This window comes from Mya arenaria, chromosome 4, assembly GCF_026914265.1.
Source record: "Mya arenaria isolate MELC-2E11 chromosome 4, ASM2691426v1".
In the NCBI taxonomy this organism is placed as follows: domain Eukaryota; kingdom Metazoa; phylum Mollusca; class Bivalvia; order Myida; family Myidae; genus Mya; species Mya arenaria.
This window is the reverse complement of record NC_069125.1, coordinates 11047007-11058461: the sequence shown is the minus strand read 5'-3', so window position 1 is coordinate 11058461 and position 11455 is coordinate 11047007. Positions and strand designations below refer to the sequence as shown.

At 33.0% G+C, this 11455-nt stretch overlaps 1 protein-coding gene across 22 annotated transcripts in view; it reads right to left on the bottom strand.

Moving 5' to 3' along the window:
• Positions 1–11455, bottom strand: part of LOC128232525 (inositol hexakisphosphate and diphosphoinositol-pentakisphosphate kinase 2-like) — an 88344-nt gene continuing 76889 nt past the window's right edge. For 11 of the 22 annotated variants that reach the window (XM_052946123.1, XM_052946134.1, XM_052946124.1 and 8 more), the window contains 5 exons: positions 9605–9703; positions 6701–6802; positions 2660–2716; positions 1325–1516; positions 1–978 (listed from right to left, as the gene is read on the bottom strand). In XM_052946123.1, the coding sequence (XP_052802083.1) occupies positions 443–978; positions 1325–1516; positions 2660–2716; positions 6701–6802; positions 9605–9703 (986 nt within the window). In that variant the 3' untranslated portion in view covers positions 1–442. Of the gene's footprint in view, positions 979–1324; positions 1517–2659; positions 2717–6700; positions 6803–8070; positions 8095–9604; positions 9704–11455 lie in introns of all 22 variants that reach the window. The other 11 variants (XM_052946125.1, XM_052946136.1, XM_052946130.1 and 8 more) reach the window with 7 other exon arrangements.

The following is an 11455-nucleotide window of genomic DNA, read 5'->3' as shown; positions in this document are numbered from 1 at the left end:
TTTTTAGTCGAACTTTTTATCAGGTTAAACATTGATACAGAAACAACAAAAATGAACAAATGGTATGGCCTTTAAGTAAATGGGAAATGTTGATACATTGGCAAGACTTTATCTAACCCACTGCAAGTGAATTTTTAACAAAACAGTCTCTAACTCCCAAACTGCAGAGTAATATATATCATTCACAAACTACAACCTTTCGATGTCTCAATTTGGGTTAAATACATGTTAACAATAAACAACACAAATGTTCATAAAATGTATCACAATTATTTGGTATACAAATTGATAAAACTGTAAGCTTTTAATACCACTATCAGACAATATATGAGCAAATATACATAAAGCATATCACAGTATTAATACAGAAAACAGTCATGTCATTTGATGACACATCAATAAGATAAAACAGTCACCGGTTCTCTAAATACTTGATCTTTAATCAAGATTTGTCAGGTGCTGTTGTTTTACAATCAACAGCCTCTGAGGTATTTTTTGACCCTGCATCTGCGCCTTTACTTGATTTCAAGCTATCTTCAGGAACTTGAGAAACATAGAACATAGTATTTCTCTGACTGTTTGACCTAGTTACAACTTTAAATGCTGACTGGTGAGTGGTATTGCTGCTTGCAGATGCACAGTTTTCAGAAAGTCTAGGTGAATCAGTCTGGGAACTTTGTTGACTTCCTGTATTTGGTGAAGTTCCAGAAGTCACCTGACTAGATTCAGCCAATGGCTGTGGTCTTGCGACAGCTTTGATTGGCTGACTAGATGTCAGCTGACTAGGATCTGATTTTTGATTGGCTGATGACTGGGACTGTTCAGAATATGCATTGTCATTGTCAGTTTGTTCAGGTTTTGATGTGTCAATGAACATTTTGACTTTATTCATGAAATCTACTGGTGTTGATGCTGATGTCGGGGAGGAAGGCCCAGCGCTGGAACTGCATGAGGAGGGTAGACTGGGTCCACTTATGGCTGAAAGGTAAAACAGGAGTTTCTTTTAAACATGAGCCATAATTTTGTCTCTTACATTATATGTTTTCTGAATTTACATTATGATTACTCTACATGACGATATATTGAGTGTTTTCACTGCAATTCCCTTATTATTGGTGGGATTCCAAATAAAAAAAGTGCACAATGTATGTGTATGTTCTCGCATTTTGTCTTCGAATTTTCCATCCAATCACTGGTACATCTGTACCTAACAATCATATTGATTTATCAGTATTTGTTTCACCAAGAAACCCCAGATTATAGCTCTCTTCTAAAGGACTAAAGGTAATAACATGAGACAAAAGCTTCAATCTTTCACACTTACACTTTGCTTTGGCAAACTCTGGACATCGAGGTGAAACCAAAGGTGTCACCCCCACCATGGGAGAGGAGGCTGGGGTGAAGAATTTTGTGGTGGTAGCCCGACTAAGGAACGCATCTAGGTCACGCATCGTGAGGTTGTTATGTAGGGTCTCTAAGGGTTTGAGAGATGGCACCATGTTGAAACCATCAAACGCTGTGAAAATGAAGAAAAAAGTCTAAATAAAAAAGAACCATGATATTTTCTGAAAGGTACAAGATAAGGTTTCTAAACTTTTCACCATAATAAATTTCTATCTACAACATTCAGATTTCAAATGCATGCAATCAGAATTTTTTTAATTTTTAATAAACTATAATCTAAAAAGCTGAAAAATGTATGCGACTCATTTGTAAAACTAACTACATGTTGTGAAAATAGAACAATATAAGAAAGTGAATTTCTGAGTACTTGCAAAAGAAAGCGAAAATAAAGCAAAACTGTAAGCAGGATTAATACAGTCAAAACAAGCAAACACATATGAATACCTCAAACAAAACTTGCATATTATGTTATAAAAATGCAAAAAAGAATTTCATATATAATCACAAGCATATTCTACTAAACTTTTTGTTCAAGACAGACTTTAAATTGTTGATATTATATCTTACATAATAATGTTCTTTCTCATCTTATATAAGTGACAGCAATCCTTTAAACAGTATAGTTTTCAACATTTAGCTTCATGGGCACTATAAAAAAATGGTTGTAGGATATTTGAAAACATTGAATCATGATGATCCATAGAGATATACCATCTCTAAACCCCAATACATTTTTGATTCATTAATCTTTTTAAAATGGCAAAAATATTAACAAGAGACTACATTTACTCTACTTCTTTGTAGTGTTTTCCCCTTTTCTTGTTTGTTATACCCTCAACCCCACCCCAGGGGATTCCTTTTGTTCCTCAGAGCAATGCATTAAGGTGGTAACCCCATTCATGTTGACACATGTGAATGTGTAACTGATATTAATGTTTATGGTCTGTGTGCTGGCTAAGGTCTTTTGTTCTTTTATATCATACCACATCAGTATAATAAAAAAGTAAACTATTGTATACATGTATGACAGGTTTTTTTGTGTTCATAGGAAGTAAATAAAAAACGTCATATATACTTTTGGTGATAATTAACAGTGCAATATATATGTCAAAATGAAAGTTTAAAATATTTCTACAAGCAAAAGGAAAAAAAAATGAACAAATATAGTCATTGTTAATTTTGCATCAATGTGAATTCAGTTATACAAACTAGAAAGTGAATAAAACCACCACAGAATGCAAGCAGGCGGAGTTACCGGAGGTCATGTGACTGTTCTGGTGTTGACTTCCTGCTCTTCTGGCTGACCAATCAGCTGTGAGCAGGTTACAGGGTTAGTACAATAAAAACATGCTTTTTGGGGAAGGGTATTGTGTTGTTTAAATTGCTTCATGCAAAAATGGGGTTTTGGAAAGTATACATGCAACAATGAGTTCAAACAAGTCTTTGAAAAAATATTTGACATTATTAATCCAGATGTTTTTGTAGATAAATTTTTCAGAAAATTGAAAATAAAGACAATGCATATGTATAACCTATAAACAAATGCAGGATATACGTGTCAAAAAAATAGTATGACTTGAAAATTGATAACACATTTATAAAATATCATCCATTATGGGTCAGAATTGAATTTAAAGTTGACAGCATGGTTGCTGGTGAAATTCTTGGGAAGATTTAATTACCTTTGCAAAGGATTAAAGTGATACTCATTTTTCAAATCAGTACATAAAAATGTTTTACAAACATAAATTTTGAGTAATATACCTTTAACTATTAACCAAAAAATGCATTTATGGAAAATATTAATTACTGATAACAAGATTGTAACCATGTATTTAATAGCTGAAAATGCACCAATATTAAATGACTGATGTGAGTGCTAAAAGATTTACTGTGATCGTCTCATAAGGTAGCAATACTGTGTTTTCTGCACCTTTCGTTCAAAATAAACATGGTATACTTTATAAGAACCATTAAATTGTATGTAATTGTTGTACTGCTTATTTGGGAGTTAGAGTGCATCTTTAATACACCAAGCACTAAATATGATGAATTACATACACAAGCCTACTTGATACACATTCACATTCAGGTATATTGATTGATATTTCTAGTGAAGGATCCTGAGCTAATCAACATTTTGGAGCATCTGGATAGAATATGTCACAGATTTGAAATGTGCCAAGTCCATATTACCTGATGAACTAATCTCAATTTTCATTCACTTCTTTCAGTTTTTAAAAACAAAAAATCATTCAAAGGGAGAAAAATTGGTAAAAATGGGTCACAGAGTTATCATTCTTGTACAACATACACATCATCTTAGGATAAACTGCCTTAAGTTACATTCACTTCCATCCAATTCTGTCAAGTTCGAAAAAATTTCTAGAAAGGCAATTTGGAAAAAGAGTTACGGTTCTTGAAATGAACTTCAGTCAATGTATATTATCATTTATCAATATTTTTATTTCCATTTTTCAATATATTGTGCTTTAGCATATATTTTCTTTCTAATCAAGGGGTGTAATAAAGGAACAATGAATAACAGAGTTGTGGTTCTTGTACAAGACATAACTTTACATTTCCGTAATTCTATTGATGCTTCAAGTTTTTTTAAAATTCCTTTGAAACACTTATTTTAAATTCAGATGAAAAGTAGAAAGATATTCGCGAAATAAGTAAGTTTAAAAAGGGCCATGAATATCATAACATTTATGTTGAAGTTATCTAACTTGTCATAAAAGAGCCTAAGGTTTTTCCAGCAAATTTATAAAGTATGTGTAAAGAGAACAGAAGTAATAGTTTTGGCACCCACAACCTGATTTATTGAGCTTACACAATCATAAGTGTACAATTTCAATCACAAGGGTTGTAGGTAACATAACTGTAATGTCTGATGTTATTAAGGGCAACCAACGTTTAGTAAATAGAGCACAGAATAAGTAAACAGCGTTGCAATTTATCTACACAGTAGATAGACGTTTAAGCCCATTTTACTAATATTTATGGGTGTTATTGTGAGGCGTGAAAAATAGATAACATTCTCAACCAAAAGTTGACACACGGACTGATCGCACTTATAGACTTGAAAATGTTTATGTTACTGTGACATGTGGCAAGAAAACATTGTTGGTTAGATATGTTAATAATAGAGATAACTCTATCAAACCAACTCTCTCTCTGAACAGTATTGAAACAACTTAGCTGCTCTCCACCTTCCAGTATTTGCATAGATCATGCTAAACGGCACAATGCAATGAGTCTTGAACAAACCAGAAACTTGACAGATCAGCAAGCAAGACATGACAAATTCCTCAGTAGTGGAAATAAGGACATTCCGGTGTACTCTGTACTTGTAAAATGCTGTCCTGGGGCTATATTCAATAGAGAAATCTTATCCTTATCCTTAACTATCCCTCAGTGTTTCCATTATGTCTGTCATCCAGTTTATTTCACAGTCCAATCAAAACACTCGAATTCTACACTTAAAATTTAATTAAATCTAATCAAGTTATTGAACAATCAGCCCTAGGCAAGCTGAAATTATGTATTTTGTATAGCATGGTATAGCATGGTTTGTTATTTCTTAATGCCAAGTAATGCCAAGTTTAAGAATTCAAGCTTGTTCATATATAAGTCTAATTTCACAACTGATTCACATGAAAGAAGAACGAACATCAGACAGAATATTTCAACACAATCTACTCAGTTTTGTTATCCTTAGGACAATATGCAGATGTCAGTACAACAAGAACACACAGCACTGTATACACCAGAAAATGGATGTTCTTGCACAGAATTTAACAACAACTCATGGAACATGTCAACAGCAACAACAAACACATTGCAGGAAAAACAATCACAATTCCAGGTAAAACTATAGGCAACAAGAATTATATGAAAGAAATGGAACCTTAAAGGCCCTCATTCATGTTTTAAAGGGCCAAACACCCAAAGATTTTTATTTAACCTGATACACCCCTTTCAGGTGAACAACTAAGACACATGTAACATTATTTTGTTCACAATGAGTCAAGAAGTGACAGAAGATGCTTCATTTTCAAGAGAAGCATTTGAAATACTTCTGAAAAATAAATAAATTGGCTTGTGACATAAATTTGTTCTAGGACATGTCAATTGCTGTTTTGAGTTTGTTTATAAATACAAAATCAACAAAAAATATGTGTAGTATGAAAAAAATGTCACCAAGCATGAAATCTGTGAGGTAGCTACTTTAAATTGAAACCAGTTTAAACTTTTGAAGATAAATGCTGACATTAAGAAAACTCATCATTTGCCTACACTAAAATTACCCATTTGATAAATACACCAGTCCTGTAAACATTAAGTTACCAAGTGACTAGAGCAGCATGGCAATCCCCCTTGTGCCATCTTTGAATATGTATATGTACCCTTTGGCTTTTCAAATACACCCAGGGCATTTCATAAATACATGGATGATAGGTCATAAGAAATTATTAACTATATTACAGCTTTTCTCCCTAATTGATCGCATGGTATCACATATTTCAACACCAAAATCAAATGGTTCATGTGCCGCAATCAAACTGGTTCTGGCAAGAAAATTCATACACAAAGTTAACAAATATAATAGCGACTGTCCTTAGAGCAGAAAAGAAACAAAAAGCAAACATAATGGTAAGGTACTAACAGGGGTTTTACAGCATGATATCTACTGGGGGATAAGGCACAGGGTACATACACATAATACTGTAGATTTTTTTTATTTCTTGAGGGTTTATTTTTGCTTATATTTGTAATTCTGTCACATCATGCATTCAACGCTTTGGCGAATTGAATTAAATACAAAACCTACTGTGTACTGAGTTGCATTTCATTGGAATGTTTTATTGTGAATAGTGAACTTCACAGAAATGGCAAACGCCTACCTGTTGTTGTTTTTACAGAAAATTCCTTGCGATTCATTTGCGTATTGTCCCTGGCAACATTAGTACCACGTTTCATTTAAATATATTTTTGGAGTTATGGCCCAGGTTGATGATTTTATCAGTAAAGGGGCATAATTGGACAAATATTCATAGTTATAGGCCTTGCCATACATTTGCGTATTGTTCTTGGCATCAATGTGTACCAAATTTCATTGAAGTATTCTTATCAGTTTTAGTGTTATTGCCAAGCTTTAATCTTTTCTAATATAATATATACAATAAAACTGACAACGACACAATGGCTCTCACAATATCATAACTTATTTTCATTGAAAAACAGGCCATGCAAACAAGAGGTTGGTGTTTGCTGTAACTGTTGAACCTACCATGCATTTCTGACAGTGAGGGGGAACTGTACGAGATCATCCTGAACACTTTCCGGGGCTGATATGCAGGATCTGAACTTTCCTCTACAACAGGTAAAGCTTCTGTCAAACATAAACAAGTTTCTGTAGGCATTACATAAGTTGTTGCTATGTCTCTGAACATCGCAAAAGCTGTATCAAACAAACAGTAGATTTTTTAACAATAATCACCACCATGTGCAAAGTAAATACACTTGCAAAAATGCCAAATGCCAAGCTATAATGAAGGATAGGTTGGAAATTAAAATAAAGCCTTATAACGACAATGTAAGCACAAATCATTCACTCTGCCATTTTCCTTTCAGTATTAAACCTTAAAAATGCAGCAGCCAATGTGAAACCTTTTCTTAATTAAACACTTCAAAGCCACATCACATACAACGCTTAAAACCAATGTATCATCACAGCGATTAAATTGCAATGTACATGTTTGTGCAGTGCAGTTCAAAATATAAAACACTGGGTAATGATTTTAGTTGATCATAGTACCGGTAGTCGTAAAGTGGAATTATTGTTGTGTCATTAATTCATTAATTTGCTACATATTAATGTGTGTAAATTGAACTTAGCCAGTATCAAAAATGAACACAAAGATATGGAAATAAAAAAACAAAAATCTACTATTGCATGTGTGACATTTCTACAGATTTAAGACTATTAAAGTTCAGACTTTCGACTAGGATCCTTTACTGAAACAGGCCCCTAAAGTTCACACATACATGATAATTTACACATTTTTGAGAGACCTCAGATTTCTTTAGAGCATGTCAGCAGCTATATGAACGACAATCATAATACCGCCATGCTAAGTGAGCACTGCCACAATCATAATACTGCCATGCTAAGTGAGCACTGCCAGCCTATCACTGCCTGTATAATCCTTAATTTCTTTTCGCTCTTTCATTTTTTTCAGTTAAGTACCTTTTTCAGTATAAATTATAACATCACAAAAAATAAGGGAACTTATGTTAATGTGACTTGATTTGACACAGTTAGTTAAGGGGCAACACAAAATTGTTTGTTTCTGGTTTTTCTGACCTACCTTAAATTTTTGCACCTCACCCTTATTTTTTTAATGCCAGCAGACAGACAAAAAAAAATCTGACCATTATTTTGATCCCCTTTTTTTGGATAAATTTCAAGGTCCTTGCACAGGACAAAATTACCAAACAAAATGGCGATTGTTCCAAGTGTGAAAATGATATTACCTACCATATATTTTGGCAGTGAAAATGAAACAAACAATTATTTAATTGGGGCCTTACAATTGATAATAGAAAACAATTGGAGGTTTCTTGTTAGCAATCACCACAGCAGTATGCTCAACTCACCATCGCCAAGATGGAGAATTAACTCTTCAAAAGATTAACATATAACAATATATGAATTTAAATGAATTCTGAAGGTGACAAAAGTAAATTCTTGGAGCTTTAATCAACAAAAAAGAATCGTATCAAATTAAAATAGTTAAATCTGCTTTATTCTACAAAATCAAAATACTAATCAATGAATTAAGTACAACAATCTATATGCTCCTTTCTGAACAAGACCCCCCCCCCCCCATTCCCAAACAAAAAGTTTGGACATAAAACTTGTTTTAGTCACTCAGTCACACACATGCTCTTCTTGCCTTAACTTACCCCACTTAGGTATTATAAGAACTCATTCTTAATCATAACTGTCTAATATAATGCACTTTTGAACCAATTGTTATCAGCCATGACTATTTTTTAAAATCCTTCTAAAATACAGTCTCTGAAATCCAAAATATTAAGCTCAATAACTCCATACAGACAGTTACATGTAGCTTTGCTATTAAATATGGCCTGTAGTTATCTTTAAATAAAAAAAAAACTCTTTAAAAATAATGGAAAAAATATTGGTATAAACAATTTAAAGCTATGCTATGCTTTTTCGCAAGCATTAGGAAGCTAGCTGGTGCTTATCATGATTGATTAGGTACAATTACATGGCATTGTTACAAAGGGAATTATTGCTCTAAATAAGGAAATCAATATAATAAAGAAAGGGAGACATACTTATGACCTAATAAATTATATATGCCTTTCATTTACCATTTACATCCAAAAGTGCAAATATAGTACACTGTATTGAAAAATCCATGTCAAGTTACTTAATTTTCTGACCCAATATCATGTAAGTGCTGCGTGTTGAGTGCTGCGTGTTGAGTGCTGCATATTGAGTGCTGCGTGTTGCGAGTTGCGTGTTGAGAGCTGCCTTCAGACTATTGGTCAGCTAAATATATAGAGGCCAATCAAAACACTCAGTTTCTAATCTTAAATTTAAGTTCAATCCGAGTTGCTTATTGAATATGGCCACTATCCTGGTTCAGCATATAAACATGCATATGCTATGGGATCTCAACCTACATGTTTACACCCCAACTTCACAGTGATGAATAAGCGAGATAAAACGTTTTTTAAAAACAAGGCCTTGATTACTATTCAGATGTAAATCAATTATAGAGACAAACAGTTTGTTTAAGATGTGATAACTTCACACAGGGCTTCAGTGACTCATTTCACTATGAAAGGGGTGGTATTTACAAAAGCATCTTGGTGAGAAATTTCAACTTTGTTAAAAAAATACAAATACTGTATCAAGTCAATATCTACTTTTAATGAAATGTTTTCATATAGGCATCTAACATAAGTTTTCTTACAATTCAACTTAGAAAACAGGCAAGTTTCCATTAAATTGAAAATTTAACTTAAGTTGCTTCATAAATATGACCCCAGTACTAGTTTCTTTGGTATCTTGATGTTCCGGCTAAATTTTCCAATATCTTTTTATCCCCAACCATTTTATTAAGCAGTTCCATCCATTCTGCCAGGAGTTACCTACCCTTGAAGGCCTCAGGGTTGAGGTATAGAAGACTAGAGAAGGAGTGGTAGTTATCCTTGATTGGCAGGTGAATGGTACAGTAGTGCTTCTCCAGAATTGCTGAAATATACCGCGGTTGATATTGGCATGCTTCAGTAATGCTTAAAGCTGTGTTCTCACAGACTGACTTTTTCTACAATTTTTTTATTTTTTTGTCTGAGAATAAGCCAAACTTTGGGAAAATGTCTGAAAACTGGTATATATTATAATACTGCTGATAAAATATCAGATCACAATTTAATATTTATGTTCGAAAATTAATGTTTTATGGCTAAAAGCGTAACAAATGTTTTATGAAAAATTATTTTTTGGTAGTTTTCCAAACAATTGCAATCTGTTCTATTGTTAGTTATCTAATATGACTGAATTTAAAGCATCGATGCCAAAATCAGCTGATTCTGAGACAAAAATAAAAAACGGTTGCCAAATCGGTCAATCTGTGAGAGAACAGTTTTTTATTTCAATTTAATTGATTTGGACTTGTAATAGTGTATATGAGTTTTATTTATCTATTATTATATTGTATATAGAGACAATCTTTGGCGGATTGTTCAGAACTTTGATAAAGTTTACAACATTGTTAACATCAGCTGTGTTAACTTTCAAATCCTTACTTCCCTCGAAGTTTAATGGATACAGTTGTGATCTGCAATTATTCTAACAAGATTTAAGACAACTGTTAAGCTGTACTTGTTTTAACTAAATTATATTAGCACACCATCAAATAATTTATGTTTAAAAGTTAACAACCATTTCATTAATCATGTTGTTAACTTTAACAAAGTTCTGAACTATCTGCCAAATTAATCAATTAATAATAAAATTGGGTTTATTTTTCTTTTAATCATTTAGCTCAACTAATGAGATTTAATATAAGAATATCATTTAAGTTATTAGGTTACTTTTAGAAAATTGAACTCTAACAAACCATTCAAAAACTTGTCTTAAAGCATGCATATTATATAAATTATAATTATATGATGTTATTATAAATTAACATATTCAAGGCATGCCTATATTACAATACGAGCAGTGCTCATCTGCTTTTTTCTAAGTCAGAAGGGGGCATAACTCAACAATTATTAAAGTCAGAGTTAACGCTCTTGCTTAATGTCTCTGGAAACACCATTCCAAGATGGAATGTTTGTTTAACAAGGCTTACCACAAATCATAGAAAAATAATCCATGACTTTTCCCCGACCAAATCCCAATTTTTCCTTGACCAGACTGCTGGTGTTCATAGGAATTGAATTGATCATCTATGAGCATAATTAATATTGTTGGCTTCCACTCTCCCCAGCAGCCAACTGCTACCACCTCTTCTTACATTGTGAATGGCATTTCTTTAATTCATCTTTATTTATTCTAAAATTATTTAATTCTTTCTGCTATGCCTTTTCACAATTATTTCCACTGCCCTCAATCCCAGGTTAAAAATCCCCCTCCCCTTGACTTTAGCCCTTTTCCCAATTTTTCCAGACCTATTTAAAATTCAGACTTTTCCCTGACCTTGAAAAAAAATAAAATTTTCCCTGACTTTTCCATTACCATGGGAACCCAGTTTAAGTCCCCCCCCCCTTCCCCCCTTGACTTTTGCCCTTTTCCCAAATTTTTCTGACCTATTTAAAATTAAAACCTTTCCCTGACCTTGAAAAATATAAAAAAAAAATCCTTGACTTTTCCATTACCATGGCAATCCTGTTTAAAATGTTGAACGCCCTCGACACCAAGGCTATCTCAAGTTTCTTTTCTTTGAAAATGAACAAACCAATGAACACATGTGCAACAGTGACTGAGTGAGGAAAATAATTT